This window comes from Anolis carolinensis, chromosome 1 (assembly GCF_035594765.1).
Source record: "Anolis carolinensis isolate JA03-04 chromosome 1, rAnoCar3.1.pri, whole genome shotgun sequence".
Lineage (NCBI taxonomy): Eukaryota > Metazoa > Chordata > Lepidosauria > Squamata > Dactyloidae > Anolis > Anolis carolinensis.
Window position 1 is genome coordinate 287,789,394 of NC_085841.1, and position 22,410 is coordinate 287,811,803.

General features: G+C 40.2%; 1 protein-coding gene across 8 annotated transcripts in view; it reads right to left on the reverse strand.

The window, feature by feature from the left end:
- Window positions 1-22,410, reverse strand: part of nell1 (neural EGFL like 1) — a 697,019-nt gene that overhangs the window by 575,942 nt on the left and 98,667 nt on the right. For all 8 annotated transcript variants that reach the window (XM_062967797.1, XM_062967796.1, XM_062967794.1 and 5 more), the window contains exon 3: window positions 6,465-6,615. In XM_062967797.1, the coding sequence (XP_062823867.1) occupies window positions 6,465-6,615 (151 nt within the window). The remainder of the gene's footprint in view (window positions 1-6,464; window positions 6,616-22,410) is intronic.

The window sequence follows — 22,410 nt, forward strand, 5'->3', positions numbered from 1 at the left end:
AAGCACAATTGTGTGTGTCCTGAATTGTAAAATAATTACACAGCTGCAATTAAACAAGTTGAAATGAAAAGAATTATTTATTATCATGAACATTTAATAAGCATATAAACAAGATTTAAGTTGTAGTTTTCCAAATGCAATCGTATGAGTCCTGTGCTGGGAGAACAGTGAGCTATTGAATAAATGAGTTAATGAACAAGGGCGTCGTGATGTTAAGCATGACAAGACTAGATAAAAATAGGAAAAGGCTCTCATACTTTTAACAGATGTAAAAGGTATTGAAATACAGCCAGGATATGGATAAAAAAAACCACTTTACTGTAGCAGGGAATCACAGATTCCTACAGGTATTCCAGCCCCTTCAACTACAAAGACATCTCCGGTGGGGCTGTCAAGGAGCCAGTTGCCTGGCAACACCTCAAGGCCTCGGGTGTTGCTGTTCATGGAAAGAGGGCAGAGAAGGATAAGCATTTCAGGAAAGAAAATGGAAGAAGCTTAGAGAAATTTGTTAAAGCTTCTGGACTAGGCCAAAAAGCCTCTACTGCAGCCCCAACTCTATGCAAGGAAGTATATCCAGGAAGAGGGTAGAGGGGGTTGTGAGACCAAAAGCCAAGACCAACTCATGATGAGCTCACCAGTCCTTCTTTTCATAACAAGTGAGGCCAAGCAGTGCAAGGGCAGCTTCTGAAGAGACAATGCATTGGACAAGCAGGATCTGGCCAAATAATCCCCTTGCCCCCTGCAGGACAGGTACAAGCCCAGGAGAGGAATACTGACTGGCAATGCTTTGGAATAGAGCAGTTGCTCAATGTTAGGTGTCCCAAACCTAGTACCATGCTACTACCTAGCCTTGGCTAGACAGTTTCTCAGGGGTCATCCCTAGAACAGGATCCAACTTTACTGGCGCTCTCTTGCCTGGGTGATAATTGTGTACCTACAGAAGAGGCCAATTCTGACACACATCGCTGAATCTGGGCCTCAGATCCTGACATGTGAGAAGGACTTGATCCAGGAACAACTTAGTGAGATAAGAGGCAGAACCAGTGGGTCTGCACCATGATCCTGAAACAATCTGCCATATTTGGGAGCTGTATCTGGGAATTACACATTGGTAAGAATGGTGTGTTCCAAAGTCACCATCTTCTATCCAGGGGACAAAGCCTTCACTTCTATGTCTGACTGTTAGTAATCCTCTGGTCCTGCAGAAATTAAGTTGGTAGTGTTCATCATGCTATGTACATTCATTTGAATGTAGATGTTCTGACTACTTGAATTGAAGGTGAAGCAATCAAAGTTGGAAATAGTACCCGTTTATTTCTTTAGCAGCCACATCGGAATCAGGTTGGTTTCTGCTAAGAAACAACTAGATTGGGCACATATTTGTAAAAGGGATGGTCTTGTCAACACCTACACTTTCAGCTTCTTTTATTTTATGCATGAAGCAAAACGAATCACACTCACACAGCAATTTACTGGTTTCCAGATCATGGTGTAGTTACCCAGAGAAAGATCTCAAGCAGTAAAACTTTGGTGTCATGAAAAGTCAACAACAGGATAGCTTTTTATTTTGTTATTATTATCTGAAGAGATTGGGAGAGATGTTTGTGTGACTTTCTGCCTCAGAGGCCAGAATCAATCTCCTGGATTTGGGAAATATATATTCTAGTTTGGGAAAATGTGCTTTGCCTTGGAAAGAGACTACTTGGAGTGTTTTGCCTTAAACAGAAACAAGTATTTCATTGATAGCACAATTCATTATTTGAATGTTTATACTAGTATTTTTCACAAGATAGATCTTAAAATCCTCTTATCTTGCTCTACACATACCCATAATTTTACATTAGTATGATTGCTATGTACAAGTTGTCCAAGCTAATTTTTGTCTTTGTTGAGATTTTTATCTTATTATATCAACTTTTTGTGAAAAATGTCATGTTTATATTAATTCAGAAAAATTCTCTACCATTCAAATATCTTCTTTCTTTATCTTATATTAGCTAGCAGGATTTGGTCAGAATGAGCAACTCGATCCCTAGATGCTGATGGACTGCAACTTCTATCACTATTGGCTACCCTGGCAAAGACTGATGGGAATTGCATTTCAACAACAGCTAAAGGGCCGCACATTCCTAAGTCTTATTTTCACCAGTGGAATGAAGAGGCCATGAGATTTCATTTATGCAAGAAATATAACTGATCTATTTTAAATTTCTTGTAATATCAGGCAAGAGTTTTTCGCATATGAGGAGAGGGTGGATTTAATTTTGTTTATATCCCACCTTTTCTCTAAGATTAGGATTCAATGTGGTTTACAAATGTTGGCATTGAACTTGACTTTGCTTTATATTTGCTTTAAAATATTATAGTTATTTCTATTTATTTCATTTGCTCTTTTTGTTCTTCCAAGCCAATAAAGAATTGGTTTTATTTTCTCTGAAGTTTACTACAATTTACTGGTTTGCACTTTGTTATTGCACTTTGAATTTTCTGAATTTTGCTTTTGTTTCTTCCTGAGAACTACCAACAATTGACAATCTGGTTTTATTTCTTCTGTAAGATGTGGCTTGGGTCTTTCTGACCTCTGATTTCAGTTCTGTTGCAGTGGCTCTGCCTTTCTTCTTCCTCTCATAGAAATGACTTGCTTTCACTGGGACATTTCAGCTATTGGACCTGCTCCAGCTTCACAATTTAACTCTGACTACAACTTCTAACTGAATCTACTGAATCTACTGATACCAAAGACCTCTTCACACATGCCACCAGAATTACCATGGATTGCCTTGGATCATGGCGATTCCAGCGGTGCATGGCCAGGGGAATGGGGAACTCATTGCCTCATGCCCGGGCTGTGGCGCAGGCTGTTGAGCAGCTGCAATTAATCACTCTGACCATGAGGTCATGAGTTCGAGGCCAGCCCATGGCAGGGTGAGCACCCGTCAATTAAAAATAAAAAATAGCCCCTGCTAGTTGCTGACCTAGCAACCCAAAAGATAGTTGCATCTATCAAGTAGGAAATAAGGTACCACTTATAAAAAAAAGTGGGGAGGCAAGTTTAACTAATTTACGACCTGGAATGAGGAAGTGCCGTCAGAGTGGATGATGAAGCAGCTGCTCCCCCCCTGTGGCCAGAATCGAACATCCCCTCAGGAGGTTAAATTGCCTCTGTGTCTGTCTGTCTCGGTCTCTGTTTGATGTGTTTATGGGCATTGAATGTTTGCCCTATGTGTGTATAATGTGATCCGCCCTGAGTCCCCTTCGGGGTGAGAAGGGCAGAATATAAATACTGTAAATAATAATAATAATAATAATAATAATAATAATAATAATAACAACAACAACAATAATAATAATAATGCCCCACATAATATTGACTCATCTACATCCCTATCCCATGGGGGAAGTATCCAGCTTCCTTCCGTTGATCCAAGGCAACACAGGAAACCTCATATGTTGCCATCACAGCAACATGCACCAATTTGCCTTCTTCTTTACAATGGAGCCCTTCCAGAAGTTGCAGTCCATCATGGGATGGAGCCAGTGGGCTCTATCATAAATAAAAAGGCAAGCTGGCGCATGCCGCTAATTTCAACCTCATCTGATGAAGTTGCAAGTGTCTGATTAACTGTAAAATAATTGTCCTTTTATACCTTCCAGGCAGGATCTTCTACCAATCAAACATCATATTTTAACAGTCTGATACCTGGTTGGTTTATTAACAGGACCAATGTGTTCAAATAAAATGTCCATTAAAGCGCTCACCAGATGCTGACATTGAGGCTCTTCTGAGATTCCCCATATAAAAGTTACACTCTGGTAACAAGAACTACATAATGGAAACTTCATATAATACACTGTCACTTAACAAGACACATAAAATTGGTTTATCTGTTGCTTAGCAAACTACATACTGGTTGTAGGCCACATTTACAATGCATCTGTTAAACCTCATCATCCCATTAAGAAGCCACAAACAAAATAATAATGTTCTTATTCTTACACTTAAGAACACATCTTTTGATTTTACCATTTTGCTATACAATTGCATATAATGGGACTTAAGTATTCCAAATAATATTTATTTTGGGGTTTTTTTCCTCCTGGCAAGTATTTCAGAAATCCCTTTGCCCTCCAAACCTGACCAACCCCCCCCCTGCCCCCAGGAAACTGTGATCTCTATGATCTGATATTTAAATTATAACCAAAGCTCTTTTTAAAAAGTAACTTTGTTCTATGTAGCTGTGAACATTATTTTTATCCAATCAAATGTTGGAGACAAAGAAAAAAGGAAATGCAAAATGGTTCCATTATTGCTCAAGTTATGAGTAGCTCAACAAAACTTTATCAAAAACCAATAACAAAATGCCCAATACTATGGCTTAAAATTTCTTAACTATTTTATCATGAGCCCTGAATTTCATTTTCAGACCTGGGTGTCAACTCAAAAATATCTCATTACAGATGTATATTCAAATACAGATTTTGCAGAATCCAACACTTCTGGTCCCAGGCATTTCAGATAAAGGATACTCAACCTGTATAATCTTCATTGATTATTTTCCCAATTTTTTGTTTCCTGAAAAATTCTGCTTTTCTCCAAATTATATTAGACATTCTTTTCTTATTCATTATTTTTTGGAATGTTCGTTGCTAGGCTGTACAACCCAGGATGAAACTTAGCCAAATAAAAGGAATTATTGTTGTTCAAGAAGGATAGCCTTTACACCACCACATGATTTATTTGACTCTGGGGTGAAATGAATGCTTATTAAGGCTGTAGTCATAATGAAACTTACTAAGAAGATAAATCGAACTGAAGTCAACATTTAGTATATTGAAAATGTACACTTTTCTAAAACTCTGCATTACTACTACATAGGGCACACATGGTTGCTCAAGAAAGGCAAAAATCGGATTTGCCTGTTCTCAGGGGAGCTGTGTATTTATTAAAACTATAGTTGAATTTACTGTATTTCAGAAGTAACTTTCCATCTCTGTGGCCTAATAAAATAACCTGAAATCATTATCATCATTAATTTTAAAGACTAAAATCCTAATCCAACAAAAATAATTAACCAAGTGACACTCAAAACTAATTTCCCCTTTTATAGTAGAGGCAAATACATGGAAGAAATCACACAAAACAATGACAGAAAAGACAGAAATAACAGAGCTAAGAGAAAAAATGAGGGAGAAGGTATAAACCTAAGTCTATAATATCAACACAATGTGGGCATAAATCCATCAGTACTCTTTATGATAGCTAAAACAACCTCTTCCAAATAGCAGCAGCATACTAACCAAGGTACGTCTACATTGTTGAAATAACACAGTTTGACACCGCTTTAACTATCATGATGCAACACTATGGGAATATGGGACTTGTAATTTTATAAAGTCTTGAGTCTTTTCTGCCAAAGACCAATGATGCCTCACCAAACTACAATTCACAGGACTCTATAGCATGGAGCTATAGCTGTAAAATAGCATTAATTCTGCAGTATAGATGCACTCTAAATCCTGAGATTCAGAATGTCATGGCAAATGCAGCAGGTGGGAGGAAAGACAAAAAGATACAGTAAATGGTGGGTGGGGGTCATCTAAGAGCACAGATTTATAGAATAAAATACAATACCATTTTACAGAGCAATTTGTGGTAAAGAAATCACAAGTATAATATATGGCATGAAACCAGTTCTTTCAATGCACTAAGCCCTAAAAAATATAGCTCAATGTTGTCTTTCACCTTGGACTGTAAATCCATTTCAAAGAACTTACTGCTCCTAAACATCTGCACTGGTTACACCACAAACTAATTTCACACCTGTATGGTATGAATCATCACAGTAACCAAGTAGTAATCACTAAACTCCTTTTATGTAAGTTTTCCAAGCATTTAGCATAGATTCAGCTACAATATCTCTTAGACCACTATGGATGCGGCACAGAGCTTCTAGTAGGAAACCCCTTGGGAAAATCCTCCATTGGGTGCAAACTAGTTTTCATTTTTAAAACTTCTATCTTAAAATACTTGCATTTAATATAAAATTGCTAAAATCACACTCCCTGTGCACTGGAAACATGCACATCTTTCAGATGTACTGTAACCCTGGTTTTCTGTGAAAATCAATATACAGTACCTCAATTTTGAATTTAGGGTCACTTCAGTAAGATAGAGTAAGTCATATTATTATTATTATTATTATTATTATTATTATTATTATTATTATTATTACTATTATTATTATTATTATTAGGAATGCTGATATGGTCGACCCAACAGCACATACTTTCCACTTATTTGTGTCATCCCCAGCCTTCCCCCAGGGGGAGGAATGGTGCAGAAGAAACTGAAAGTAGATGCAACAGTATTACAAAAGTCAGAGCTTCAGACCTATTTTAAAGCAATCCATGTGTATATAATTTGCACCAGTCATGATTTATACAAATTACAGGTTTTCCCTTACCTGTGCTCCAATTCTCGGATGGAGAGAATTACACCAGAAGTTGATGCCTGCTGTTGTAGTGTAGCCAGAAATGTGAACTCACTTTTATTCCTAAATAGTTGGATTAGCTTCTCGCTTGTGTGGGGCGTGGCATGGATTTCTCTGTCTATAGCTAAATAAAATTAGTGGGGAGAGAGGAAGAGAAAAGAAAACATAGTGTAAAAAAGTTCATGTTTAAGAAATTGCATCTCACTTTTATCTCTTGCAAATATTTTCTTCACTGCCCAACTTGTGCTACTGTTTCACTCATGCAACATGAACACATAAAACATCAGCTTTCTCTGTGTGCCCTATTTGTCAAATTGACAAGTTAACAGTCACGCAGTCACTGATTTTCTGTCAGGAGACACTAGCAGTAGTTCTCAACCTAGGGTCCCCAGATGTTTTTGACCTACATCTCCCAGAAATCCTAACAGGTGGTAAACTGGCTGGGATTTCTGAGAGTTGTAGGCCAAAAATATCTGGGGACCCCAGGTTGTGAACCACTGTGCTAAGGCATTCAAATCTCCTGTGAGCAAATTACATTGCTGACCCATTAGGTGCACTGAAACAAAGCAATACGCTCCCAAATTCAGAGGAGTCAACTTCTCCTGAATCACTTGCTTAATCAAATTTCAGTTTTACTACTGTCTCCATTATATTCTTCAACTATGTGTCTAGAACTAGAATCCTGGTTCCCAAAGTGGGGTGCACACCCCACAGGGGACAATTTGATTTTTTGGTGGGGAAATTTGAGAATTAGTTATTAACAGTCAATTGTTTGCATTCCTTATGGTTCTAGGGGCCTCATATTCAGTACAGTGGATTCTCTATGTAAGAACATTCCAACTCAAGAACATTTTGAGTTAAGTGATGTCACTCGGTCTGGGTTCTGCTTTGACATGAGAGCAATTTTTGAGCTAGAACCAGAGGGAGTGCTAGTGCAAGAGTAAAAGGCTTGAGAACTTTAAGGGAGCAGCCCTTGTGCCTCATCTCATGTTCTTGTCCCCTTTGGGAGATTGTTGTCCACTTTTCTCTTGTCCACTTTGAGGAAGTTTGGGTTAGTTGATTTTGTTGGATTTTTATTCCTGGTATGTTTGTTTCATGAAGAGGGAAAGGGAGAGAGAGCAAAAGAGGGAGGCTGGAATGAGTACAGTATGAAGAAAATGATGCTTCTGCCTCTTCATTATGTGCTTTGTGCTTCCTTGCCACAACTTTGTGCTTGAGGACACAATGTGTGATGGGAATAAGCATCATTTCTGGGACCTCTTCATTCAAACAAGCAGTGCACAGCTGTCCATGAAATATTTATTAGACGGAAACCTGATGTTTAGAGATGCATACCACTCCCCTTCAAAGCAGGAAGATGTACCATCTCTTGCAAATAATGTTTCCTGTAGGTCTTATTTGCTTATACTGCTGTTGCCATTGAGAACAAGAAAAAAAGAAATGAAAGCAGTAGATGACAACTATATTAAAGAGAATAATCACCCACCTATCAACATACATTTCTGTTCTGCTACTTTTCAAAGCACAAGCTTTGTCACATAGTTTTGGGATTTATGTCAATTTCTGTCACTGTATTCCATTACTAATTCTTTTTAAAAGCTACCATGCATTATCTTTTTGTAAAAGGTTTTTAAGAGGAAATTTTTAAGGATGGCATCCAGTTACGGTAAGTCCTCCTTGTGTGGAACAGCATCTATAAATAGAACTAGGATAGGATTCCCTTTCTTGCTTCTGCATCCTGTGATTTCTATTCTGCCCTGTGTATCTTCAAAAACTGCATCAATTATTAGGAAGGAGCTCTTAAATAAATTGAGGAGTGGCAATGGAGTCTGAGGTTGCGGTTGGAGGACAGATAAAAAATTCCATCACATAAATACAAGGATACCAGACAAGCTTGGATTTCAGTCAAGAATTGATTGCAAGCTGAAAAAGCATTTTCCTTAGCACAGTTCATAATATCGAATGTATTTAAAGGGTGAATATGCTATAACTTTCTCTTCCCAGATCTGTGGATCACAAAACAAAAGAGCAAGTATTCTGTTATCTAGAGTTCTTGCATGAACTTCAAGTCTTCTAAAATCAAGCATAACATACATATCAAAAATGCCTTTGCAAACTAACCAGAGATTAGACAATATGCAAAATCAAAAAGCTGACAATAATTTGCACACACAGCAAGCAACTTTGTATTATAATCAGTCTGCACATCCATGTATATTATATTATCAAGAAATTAACCACAGGAAATATTTTTCAGGAAAACACTTATTGATTTCTTAATGATGGTCTAGAATAGTGGTTTAAATGATCTACCTAGATCAGGCATGGGCAAACTTTGGTCCTCCAGGTGTTTTGGACTTCAACTCCCACAATTTGTAACAGCCTACTGGCTGTTAGTTGAGTCCAAAACACTTGAAGGGTCCAAGTTTGCCCATGCCTGACCTAGATGATGAGGGTGATATCAAACTCTGAAAAAGATAATACAAGGTGAACTGATACCATACACTATGGGCAAAATTCTGTTGCATTTATTCTTTGTTTATAAATTTCTAGAAGTGTTTAGATGGTAACTGTTGTAAACAGGACACTGGATCATACATTTGCAGCTAAAATACCAGTTTGCCAGAAGACAAACCAAGCAGGCCAGAGCCATCATATCTCCAAGCATTTGAATTTCCAAATTGAAGAATAGTTTCAATCCCTTTTTAAGCCCTACATCAAATAAGAAGTTTTGTGTCTGTTACAGTTATACGTTTGAAGCCTAGATTTATATTGGGATGTGCAATGCTTTAACTAAAGGCTATGTAAACTCTTGATCTAATCTTAACAAATGTGGAAGACCTGATCAATACAGTAGAAGTCGTCGGATCCTTAGGGGCAAGTGACCATGTGCTCCTGCAGTTTGTGATAAAATGGAAGGCTGAAACTAAGGCAAGTCAAACACGTATTCTGGACTTTAAGAGAGCTGACTTCCAAAAAATGAAGGAAATACTGAGCGGCATTCCATGGACGCCAATATTAAAAGACAAGGGAGTTAACGATGGATGGGAGTTTTTTAAAAGTGAAATACTCAAGGCGCAAATGCAAATAGTGCCAACAAAGAAAAAAAATATGGCACATGCGAAGAAGCCAGAATGGATGTCCAAAGAACTTCTAACTGAGCTAAAACTCAAAAGTGACATGCACAAGAAGTGGAAAAGGGGAGAAATCACCAAAGAAGAATTCAAACGTATAGCCAACTCCTGTAGGGAAAAGGTTCGCAAGGCTATAGCGCAAAATGAGCTCAGGCTTGCCAGGGACATTAAAAACAACAAAAAAGGCTTTTTTGCTTACGTTGGTAGAAAAAGGAAGAAAAAGGAGGCGATAGGGCCTCTGCGAGGAGAAGATGGGGTGATGGCGACAGGGGACAGGGAAAAGGCAGAACTGCTTAATGCCTTCTTTGCCTCGGTCTTCTCACAAAAAGAAAGCCATCTTCAACCTCAGCAACATGAAATGGACGAAGGATTTGGGGAAATCCAACCCCAAATAGGGAAACAAGTTGTCCAGGAACACCTGGCCGCTCTAAATGAATTCAAGTCGCCAGGGCCAGATCAACTACATCCAAGAGTACTGAAGGAACTAGCGGAAGTTATTTCAGAACCACTGGCGATTATATTTGAGAGTTCTTGGAGAACGGGAGAAGTCCCAGCAGATTGGAGGAGGGCGAATGTGGTCCCTATCTTCAAGAAGGGAAAAAAGAATGACCCAAACAATTACTGTCCGGTCAGTCTCACATCGATACCAGGCAAGATTCTGGAAAAGATAATTAAGGAAGTGGTCTGCAAACACTTAGAAACAGATGCAGTCATTGCTAATAGTCAACACGGATTTACCAAAAACAAGTCATGCCAGACTAATCTGATCTCTTTTTTCGACAGAGTTACGAGTTGGGTCGATACAGGGAATGCCGTGGATGTAGCGTACCTAGATTTCAGTAAGGCCTTCGACAAAGTCCCCCACGACCTTCTGGCAAACAAACTAGTAAAATGTGGGCTAGACAAAACTACAGTTAGGTGGATCTGTAATTGGCTAAGCGAACGAACCCAAAGGGTGCTCACCAATGCGTCGTCCTCATCTTGGAAAGAAGTCACGAGTGGAGTGCCGCAGGCCTCCGTCCTGGGCCCGGTTCTGTTCAACATCTTTATTAATGACTTAGACGAAGGGTTAGAAGGCACGATCATCAAGTTTGCAGACGACACCAAACTGGGAGGGATAGCCAACACTCCAGAAGACAGGAGCAGAATTCAAAACGATCTTGACAGACTAGAGAGATGGGCCGAAACTAACAAAATGAAGTTCAACAGGGACAAATGCAAGATACTTCACTTTGGCAGAAAAAATGGAATGCAAAGATACAGAATGGGGGACACCTGGCTAGACAGCAGTACATGTGAAAAAGATCTTGGAGTCCTCGTGGACGACAAGTTAAACATGAGCCAGCAATGTGATGCGGCTGCTAAGAAAGCCAATGGGATTCTGGCCTGCATCAAGAGGGGAATAGCGTCTAGATCCAGGGAAGTCATGCTTCCCCTCTATTCTGCCTTGGTCAGACCACACCTGGAATACTGTGTCCAATTCTGGGCACCACAGTTGAAGGGAGATGTTGACAAGCTGGAAAGCGTCCAGAAGAGGGCGACTAAAATGATCAAAGGTCTGGAGAACAAGCCCTATGAGGAGCGGCTTAAAGAACTGGGCATGTTTAGCCTACAGAAGAGAAGGCTGAGAGGAGACATGATAGCCATGTACAAATATGTGAGGGGAAGTCATAGGGAGGAGGGAAGCTTGTTTTCTGCTGCCCTGCAGACTAGGACACGGAACAATGGCTTCAAACTACAGGAAAGGAGATTCCACCTGAACATCAGGAAGAACTTCCTCACTGTGAGAGCTGTTCGGCAGTGGAACTCTCTCCCCCGGACTGTGGTGGAGGCTCCTTCTTTGGAGGCTTTTAAACAGAGGCTGGATGGCCATCTGTCAGGGGTGCTATGAATGCGATTTCCTGCTTCTTGGCAGGGGGTTGGACTGGATGGCCCATGAGGTCTCTTCCAACTCTACTATTCTATGATTCTATGATTCTAAATACTGTACACTGAAATCACATGATCAATGACTGCATGTGTTGGAAAATACAGAATATGGTTTCATTAACATATATTGACCCAAAGAAGTCCCAGACATATTCTTTATAGGCCTCAAATCCAGTCCCCCGCTCCCTTAAAGACTTGAAAATCAAACTAGAAGATCATAAGCTGCTATCATTCCAAGAAAATAGCTTTACACTAATGTGAGATGTACTTCAGACTCAGATATATCACATCCATCTAAATTTAATGCAAAGGTATAAGTTGCTACAGTTTAGATGTAGTATATGGGCCTGATGAAGACGTTAGTTGCATTGCCTTCAAGATGCTGCTAAACTGCATCTTCCAGCATTCTAGATCTTCCCATGTCATGAATACTTGGAATTATGGTTCATCACAACCTTGAGAACCATATAATTGTCACCCCTGGCCTAACTAGACTGATGTTAATTGGGAGATTTGGCAACATTCATCTCAAGGCAAATCTTCAAATGAATAGCTATTATTATGAACACAGTAGATGAAGAAAGAATTCATTCCCCTAACCACTTGGTTTAATCCCCATAATCATCACTGCAAGCTATTCTTTCAATTTCATGAAATGTATACTAGATTCAAAGACACACGTAATTTTGCATGTATTAGGGCAATAAGTACAGGCACTGTGGTAATTTATACCACCTCCTTCTAAAAATGTTGAACTTTGCCTATGAATTACTAATCCTACATGGAAATGAATACAGTATTTGCAGAGGTTTTTTACTGTCTCCAGGAACTCAGGTGGGGACCAGACATGATGTTTCTTGTTAGTTCTCACCTACCTCCATTACCTGTAATTTAGTTAGATTACTGGAAAGTCATACGTCTCAGAGAAAGTTTAAACTGACTGTACCAGTAATAGTCAAAATTTAGTAGTAGAAAATGGTGATTCAAGTTATATCGAAGCCATAAGAACGGGACTGAATGGGGGCATTCCAGAACTTGATAGGCAGGATGCTACACATTTGAAAGACAAAAGGAGGATGGTATTCTAAAGTTCACAGCAATGGGACCTGACCTATATTACACAATGGAACATTTTTGGTGGAGGTGGCAATGTATTAACCTATAATAGCAAAAACACATTCAAAAGGAAAACTCACTCTCGCACACACTAGGCTTTGTACTCACTTTTTTGCAAGATAATTAAGAAATAGGAGTTGGAACTTCCTGTCATTTCTGCCATCTGTTTATGTATGTTCTTATCAGTTTCACATATGTGCACAGATAAATTGCTTCTACCTTATTTCCATATTAATCTGAGATTCTTTAACCCCTCCCTACCCAAAAAAAATCAGGCAAACATATATTTAAATAACATTCTTGAATCGATTTTCTCTTAAAACAGAAATGTCTGTTGATGTGTTGTTTTTTTAGTTGCTTTTTTCACACAAACTAAAGACTGAGTCCCCTCGGGGAGATAGAGCAAAATATAAATAAAGTATATTATTATTATGGACAACCCCAGCTGCGGCCTATCCCCAAGTGCATCTGTGACAGGCTACCAGTTTCCTCCCCTTCTACTCTGGTGTTGGTGAACGCTAGGTCCATAAGGAATAAAACTGCTACCATCAGGGATTTTCTTACTGACCAGGGAGCTGACCTAGTGTGTATCACAGAAACTTGGATCCAAGAGGGGGATGAGATCCTACTCCGGGAAATAACATCTCCAGGTTATGTAATCACCAACCAGATGCGAACTGGGAAGCGGGGGGAGGGGGGTGGCTATGCTCTCCCGAGAAAGCTTCTCTCTTAGGGCAGCTCCTGTACCGAACATCTCTGGCATCGAAAGTGTTGGTCTGGTGTGGGATTCTCCTGAGAGTATAGCCTTCCTGCTGGTGTACGGTGCACCCAGCGCACCAGCAGATAGCCTACCCCAGCTGCTTGAGACGGTGTCGGAGTGGTGCCTAAGGTTTCCCAGACTCATTGTCTTGGGAGATTTCAACGTCCACGCTGATGCGGACTCTTGTTCATTAGCAGCTACAGACCTAGTGTCCACCATGGAGACACTAGGACTCTCGCTTTGTAGTACTGGGCCTACGCATCAGGCGGGACACACACTAGATCTGATCTTCAGCGCAGGAATTCAAGTGACCCAAGTCTCTACTATAGAGGTTCCATGGTCGGATCACTGTGCCCTAAGAGTCCGGTTGGAGCATGCCTTCCCACCCGACAAGGGCGCCGAGCTGATCTGGGCTCGCCCAAGGAATCTTATAGAACCCAGTAGGTTCCGGGATGCTCTGAGAGATCTGGAGCCAGTCACCGACTCGATCGATGCACAGGTGGACTCATGGAACACCAGGCTATCCAATGCACTCGATGAGATCGCCCCTAGACGCCCTCTCCAACCCCACCGAAATCGGTCTCCTTGGTTCACCGAGGAACTTCGACTGATGAAGCGAGAAAAGAGATGGCTAGAGAGCGTGTGGTGAGAACTCCGTGACGGAGTATCGAGATCAGCCTATAGGGCTTTCATGGAGTCCCATGAACATGCTATCATTGAAGCAAAGCGAGCATATTACGCCTCTCTGATAGCGTCTGCCAGCTCACGCCCGGCAAAATTGTTTAAAATTATTCGATCTTTAACGACGGTCCCTATTGTGCCAAAAAGTGATGATCAGGCCCTTTCAGCCGAGGCTTTTCAGAGCTATTTTACCGACAAGATCTCGCTACTACGCCGGGACCTCCCTGCCACAATCGACACAGTGAGAGAACTTGGGATGCCGTGGCCACTTGCTGGGCCCACCCTCGACCGGTTCATCCCGCTGGACACAGAGGCTCTCGATAGGCTCATAGCTGCAGCTAGACCGACCACTTGCTCCCTCGATCCGTGTCCCTCTTGGTTGGTGAAATCCTGCCTGGAGGGATTACGTGACCCACTGCTGAAGATAATAAACAGCTCCCTTGAGCAAAGAGTCTTTCCAGAGGGATTAAAAGAGGCGGTGGTCTCTCCTCTGCTGAAAAAAACAGATTTAGATCGTTCGGTTCCCTCCAGCTACCGCCCAGTTTCGAATCTTTCATTTCTGGGCAAGGTGATTGAGAGGGCAGTAGCGGTGCAGCTGCAGCAGTTCCTAGATGACACAACCGGATTGGATCCTTTCCAGTCCGGCTTCCGTGCGGGGCATGGGACAGAGACTGTATTGGTTTCCATCACGGATCATCTCCGATGCCAGCTTGACCAGGGCGGGTCGGTGCTGCTTGTGTTATTGGATCTCACAGCAGCATTTGACACAGTCGATCACAATCTTCTGACCCACCGCCTTGCCATTGCTGGAGTTAGGGGGACAGCTTTAAATTGGCTGGCCTCCTTTCTTCACAACCGTGGACAGCAAGTGGAGAGGGGAGGCCTGGTCTCTGAGAGGTCCCCTCTACATTGTGGGGTTCCTCAGGGGGTCATTCTCTCCCCTCTGTTGTTTAACATCTATATGCGACCACTTGCTCTGCTGGTGCGAGATTTCGGGCTCGAGTGTTATCAATATGCTGACAACACTCAGCTTGTGTTAAAGATGGAGGGCCGACCGGAGTCTGTACCCGACAGTTTTCATCGGTGCCTCAAGGCCATAATTGGATGGTTACATTCCAGTAGGTTGAGGGTGAATCCAGCAAAGACGGAGATCCTATGGCTGGGCCGACTGGGCAGTGGGGATATCCAGTTGCCAACCCTAGATGGCGAAGTGCTACGCCTGTCTTTACTGGTAAAGAGTCTAGGAGTCCTCTTGGACCCTTCATTGACGATGGAGGCCCAGGTCTCCGCCGCTAGCAAAACTGCCTTTTTTTCATCTTCGGCAGGCTAGACGGCTAGCCCCCTATCTGTCTAGGGACAACCTGGCTACGGTGATCCAGGCTACAGTCATCTCGAGACTGGATTACTGTAACGCCCTTTACATTGGCCTTCCTGTGTCGGTGATCCGGAAGCTCAAATTGGTGCAAAATGCAGCTGCTCGGCTCCTTGCGGGAGTCCCAATAAGATGCACATAACACCAATCTTACGGCAGCTGCACTGGTTACCAATTGAGCACTGGATCACTTTCAAAGTGATGGTGCTTACCTTCAAGGCCTTACATGGTCTAGGGCCGATGTACCTGAGGGACCGCCTCATTCCCTACAAACCCCAGAGATCCCTCCGTTCTAAGGACCAAGACCTGTTGGAAGTCCCCAGTTTCAAGACCTTGCGTCTAACAACAACCAGATGCAGAGCCTTTTCAGTAGTGGCGCCATCTCTCTGGAACACCTTACCACCTGAAGTTCGTGCCTTGCGGGACTTGTCGGCCTCCCGCAGGGCATGTAAGACACATCTGTTTCGGCAGGCTTTTGAGTTCTGTTGTTGATGTTTTAAAAGGTGCTTTTAGGATGTTTTTAAGATGTTTTTTAAAGATGTTTTTAAGATGTTTTTTACATTGTTGATTTTAGCTGGTTCTTGTAAGCCGCTCCGAGCCCTAGGGGAGTGGCGGTATATAAGTTTGAAAAATAAATAAATAAGTTAAACACATTGTATTACATTCTCAAATATTTTAGTATGAAAATCCAAGCAGAGAAATAGAATAGAATGGACTTGAGAGGGTGACAGAAGTGGTTGCTTTAGAAACTCTCCAAGATTTATAGGTTTATAAATGTTTACCCTGTTTATTTTAAAAGGTTTTCACATTTCTTTTGCTACATGACAACAAAATTGCATGCAGAAAAAAACAGATATGTGCTATGTTAACTTACTCATTCCCATATGGGAGAACTACTGATTTAATCAGTGTTCTCCCCACTGCTAGATGTCTTAGAAAACTGTGCAATTTATTTATTTATTATTTTTATTTATTTAATTGATATCCCATCATGTGATCTATGCAACACTATAAAAAGTTAAGACACAATTATGCTAAATATCTATTTTTAAAACACAGTTTAAAAAACAAGTAGAAGATAGCATTGAAAACAAGTATAAAACAGTATTAAAGTGTATATAGTAAAGAGGTGAAATAATGTCAGCGAATCTAGAAAAGTAATGCAACATGTAGAAATTTCACCTAAGCTATTGTTGCTGCTGCTGCTGCTGCTCAGTCGTTTAGTCACTTCAAGGATACCATCCATCCATCTTGCCCTTGGTCGGCCCCTCTTCCTTTTTCCTTTCATTTTCCCCAGCATCATTCTCTTCTCCAAGCTTTCCTGTCTCCTCATGATGTGGCCAAAATACTTCAGCTTTGCCTCTAATATCGTTCCCTCCAGTGAGCAGCCGGGCATTATTTCCTGGAGGATGGACTGGTTGGATCTTCTGTATATTCTTGCCACCTTTTCTTGATCTCTTCAGCTTCTGTTAGGTCCCTGCCATATTTGTTTTTGATCATGCCCATTTTTGCTTGAAATTTGCCTCCGATGTTTCTGATTTTCTGGAAGAGGTCTCTTATCCTTCCTATTCTGTTGTCTTCTTCCACTTCCATGCATTGCTTATTCAAAAATAGATCCTTGTCTCTTCTGGCTAGCCTCTGGAATTCTGCATTTAACTGGGCGTATCTCCCCCTATCGCTGTTTCCTTTCGCCTTCCTTCTTTCTTGGGCTACTTCCAGTGTCTCAACAGACAACCATCTTGCCTTCTTGGTTTTCTTTTTCTTTGGGACATACTTTGTTGCTGCCTCCTGAACAATGTTGTGGACTTCTGTCCATAATTCTTCTGGGATTTATTAAATCTAGTCCGTGAAATCTATTCTTCACCTCCAGTGCATATTCACTGGGAATATTTGTGAGATCATATCTAATTGGTCTGTGCATTTTCCCCATTCTCTTTAGTCTGATTCTAAACTTTGTAATAAGAAGTTATAAGTTATATAAGTTATAAGAAGTAATAAGCTATTGTTACTGTTTTTTAAAAAATCTCCTCGGCTTGCACTGGCAACCTTAACCACCTTTGCTAAAGCAACCACTATAACTTGCCCACAGTATATGGATTGCGAAAATAAGGTTGTTTCAATTATGTAGTTGGTTTTTTTTACAACTATCCCCCTCAAAACTGACTTGAAATATGTAGAAGTTAGCTGCCTCCTAAACTAAAGGACAGATTTGACAGAAGTGTGGCATTGGGTGACAAATGAGAAACAGATATACATTTATTGCCCATGAACAAGGAGCCACAGCAGTGCAATGGATTAAACCCTTGTGCTGGTTGAACTGCTGACCTGAAGGTTGGGTTGCTGACCTGAAGGTTGCCGGTTCGAATCCGTGAGATGGAGTGAGCTCCCATCTGTCAGCTCTAGCTTGCGGGGATATGAGAGAAGCCCTCCAGCTAACACATCTGGGCCTCCCCTGGGCAATGTCTCTGTAGACAGGCAATTCTCTCACACCAGAAGCGACTTGCAGTATGTTCTCAAGTCGCTTCTGACACAATTAAAAAATTGCCCATAAACTGTGTACCAAAGTCCTCTGAAGCTTCCATGCCCACTTCAACAACAAATTGTCTCATTCATGCTGTAATAATTTTTTCAAATACAACCCCTGCTTTAAAAAAATGTTTTCAGCAAGCCAACTATAAAAAGCATACAGACTTCTAATTTTCTAAATTACAACAAAATTAAATGTGAACTTCCAAGGAAAAATGATGGGGAGAGAGACAATAAATGATTTTACCAGGAAAACAAATGCTAAATTTATTGGTCTCGTGTTTGCAGCAATGTCAGACAACCGGGACAATAAAGAAGACATTGATAGGATAAGCCAGGGGTCCCCAAACTAAGGCCCGGGGGCCGGATGCGGCCCTCCGAGGTCATTTACCTGGCCCCCGCCTTCAGTTTTATAGTATAATATTAATTGTAATATTGATAATAATATTATAATGTAATACAATATAACACTAATAATAATACCATATAATAATATTAATTATATATTCTATATTACATATAATATTACTAATAATATTACAGTATAGTAGTATAGTTCAATATAGTAATATATAATGCTAATATTGTGTTATGCTAATAATATAATATATTGTATGTACATATAATTTGTAAGCCACTCTGAGTCCCCTTTGGGGTCAGAAGGGTGTGATACAAATGTAGTAAATAAATGCAGTAAATAAATAAATAATAAATTTTAGACTTAGGGTCACCCAAAGTCTGAAATGACTTGTAGGCACACAACAACAACAACAACAACAACAACAACAACAACCCTAATTAACTTGACTATCTCATTGGCCAGAAGCAGGACCACACTTCCCATTGAAATCCTGATCAATGTATGTAGGTTAAAATTGTTTTTATTTTTAAATATTGTATTGTTCTTTCATTGTTGTTGTTGTTGTTGTTGTTGTTGTTGTTGTTGTTGTTGTTGTTTTTGCACTACAAATAAGACATGTGCAGTGTGCATTGGAATTTGTTTGTATTTTTTTTTTCAAATGATAATCCGGCCCCTCAACAATCTGAAGGATTGTGGACCGGCCCTCGGCTTAAAAAGTTTGAGGACCTCTGGGATAAGCTCTTTATTTGATGAACTAAAAAATTATAAATGCCTATCAGGATGGGTGTTATTTTTAAACCAAAATAACGAAGTCAGGTATTTTTTAGACATGTAGAATATGAGTAATTTCAGAATTAAAGCAAAGATTTATGACACAGTGTGTATGGAGGAACTGTGGTGTTGATAAGGTCCCTTTTATAAGCTTGAATGATGACTGGACCCTGAATCTATGTGAATATTCTGCCATGCAAGTTCCATTGAAATGCACTGAATGATCTCCTACGCTGTTCCACCATTCCCATTAATTTTAAGCAGGGCTCATGCAGAAAAGCTTTCCCTTAGATTGTGCCCTAAAGCAACATTTTGGCAATGCACAGTTGTGCCATTTTAGGCTATCTATTTTTAAATTATATAGATAAAGCACTGTAATATAATATTACAACATAATGGATTAGAGTTCTAACTCACTAGAGCACAAGAAGTACTATTTCACTTCCATTCTGAACCAGTGCCATGCTTTATACTTTGCAAGAGAATTCAGTTTCCATGAAACATCTTGGTATTTCCATATCCATATCCTTCTTCCACAAAAAGGGACAGGACCATCCGCTTAACCTCCCTATCTCCACCAGACTGTAACAGCACAACTCCAGAGCCCCATCTGACCAAATAGCTGGAAATGATTCAAGTAAGCCATATTCAGACTTAGGGTGGCCATTTATTTTACCTTACAGACACAGTCTGTCCCTCCCTCCTTCCGGCTCTTGGGCTGCCAATTGCAAACCTCTGGTAGAAAGTCAATGATCAGAAGAAGAAAGGGTAGGGCTTAACGTTGTCCATTAATTGTTAGTGCTTAGTCTGCAGACTAAGCAGAAAGAAAGGTCAGGCTTCCCTGGCACATGATGTGTTGCATTATAAGGTGAGATGTACTGTATCTTTGTTTCATTCATAGCAACAAATTAGCATATGTAAACTGTATGCTAATATATATCACATTCTTGGTAGTACATTTTGAGTTGTTTTGGGAAAAACTACTTAAACACAGTTTTCAAAGTACGAGGTATAGAACTGAAGAAAAGAGGATCTCTCTTTCATTTTGTTTTCAGTGAAGGTAATTCATGAACCTTCCTCCTCCAATCAGTCATATACATATATTTCCCCCTTATCTAAAATGCTTGGGACAAAAAGTGTTTTGGATTTTGGATTATTTTGAAATACCTGTACTTCCATATAATGTGCATAATGTGATACCTTTATGCCTTGGAGATGGGGCCTGAATCTAAACATGAAATTCACATATGTTTCATACACATGCCCTGAATGCAATCTTATACAACATATTTTTTAAAAATGTGTGCATAAAACAAAGTTTCTGTACACTGGCCTATCAGAAAGCAAAAGTGTCACTATCTCAGCCATACATATGTACCATTTTGAGTTTTGGAATATTTTGGATTTTACAGATAAGGGATGCTCAACCTGTAGCTCTGAGGGGCCCATGGACTCTCGCTTTAGAATTTAAAACAAGTAGCAACTTGATGGGGGTGAGGAAGAGAAATCATTTCCCAACTTTGAATAAGACAATGAACAAGGCAACTGTTCACAACACAGTGTCGTAGTACAGCTAAAATGGCAAAAATGAGAATACCATCTATGAACATGTAATTTGGAAAAAAAATAGAGGTGAGCCCACCTACAGCCCAAAACAAAACAAAGTCCTACAGCATTATAATTGGTCAATAAATATTTAGTGACAATGTATTGCATTTATCAAAATTAACAGAATCCAGATGCCCCAGTCTGTTACATATACATCCTCAGTATCACAAAGAAGGCACCCAGCCGCCAGAACTGCAAACTACTATCTCATTGATACAACTTATTAGCAGAAAATGGGAAGTAAAGAAATTGACTTTAGCTGCAACTTTGCCTTTCCCTGTAGCTCAGTGATTCTCAACCTAGGGTTCTCAGGTGTTTTTGGCCTTCAACTCACAGAAATCCTAAGCCAGCAAATTGGCTGGGGTTTCTGGGAGTTGTGGGCCAAAAACATCTGGGAACCCCAGATTGAGAACCACTGCAGCTGATCAGTATGTTTCTTGAATTGTGACACATCCTTAACATGTTAGCCAGGCTCGGCAGGTTACATGCAATGTTAGCACTGGGTCAAGTTGAATTTAACTTTTTATATAAGTGGTATAAGGTGACTTTGATTCATGTTAAACCTATGTATGAGAGAAATTCAAGGTGGCTAAATCATATCCTCCTCCAAGGTTGTTTTTGTAGCACTTGACCCCAAACTTTCAGTCACATTAGTTTTTACCCATTCAAGGAACCCAATGATTCCAGCAGCAGACAACTGACATCAGGCCCATTAAAGCTGCCCAGTGTGATCCATAGGCTTCATACGTATTATTCTATTCTTGCTGTATCTTGAAAGTTTTCAAAACTTCACTGCTTTCTTCAACAGGTAAGTATGTTTTTGGATGCCACTGTATGCTGATCTGTTTTAGTGAATCTAATCAACTCTATTTTGACAATAACTGGCTTCTCTCTATGGCCAGGATTATGCTATGCTAGAAATGCTGTAACAGCAATATTGGGTACCTAGGGCCAACAATTAGAAGTTATGGCTGCATACAGTATTATAAAGTCATCTCAAACAACACACAAACTTTGGATTAATGCTATACTAGTCACACAAACTTTAGATAAGGATTATCATGTATGCATTAGAAATTGCTAGTATGCACTTCATCATTGTCTGCACAGCTCTGAATTTCTATAAAATACTGATGCTTCAAAGTTTATCGCAACCAGGGCGGCAGGTAGGTTGGACTACAAAGCAGTACTGAGACTTGGTAGAACCTTTGCCCAAAATTATTGTTTGTTGCCTGTTTGCTTTTCTACCCAGTCTCATGGCCCATCCAAGCTCTGTGTTTCACATGATATTTCAGTCCTACCTTATGATGTTAAAAATCATAAAGGAAAAAAAGGTGAAGATGTTAGAATCACAGACTACATTCTGTCTGACTGGGGATTTCAATACAGGCAAAGGCCACCCTCTTCTTGGCTATGTGAGGAACAAAGGGAACTAAAAGACAAGAAATAGAATTTTATTGCCCTTTGTCTCTAGTCCTCACATGGCCAAGAAGTTATGCAGTATCATCTTAACCGACAGTAGAATATCATCTATAGCATAGTTGTAATGAAGTAGTTAGATATGCTGCCAATGAAGCATGATAAATGAGCAATTTCCATGATGACTTGCCCAAATTCAATGACAATGACCTCTGGTAAGAATATACCACCTGATGTGGCAT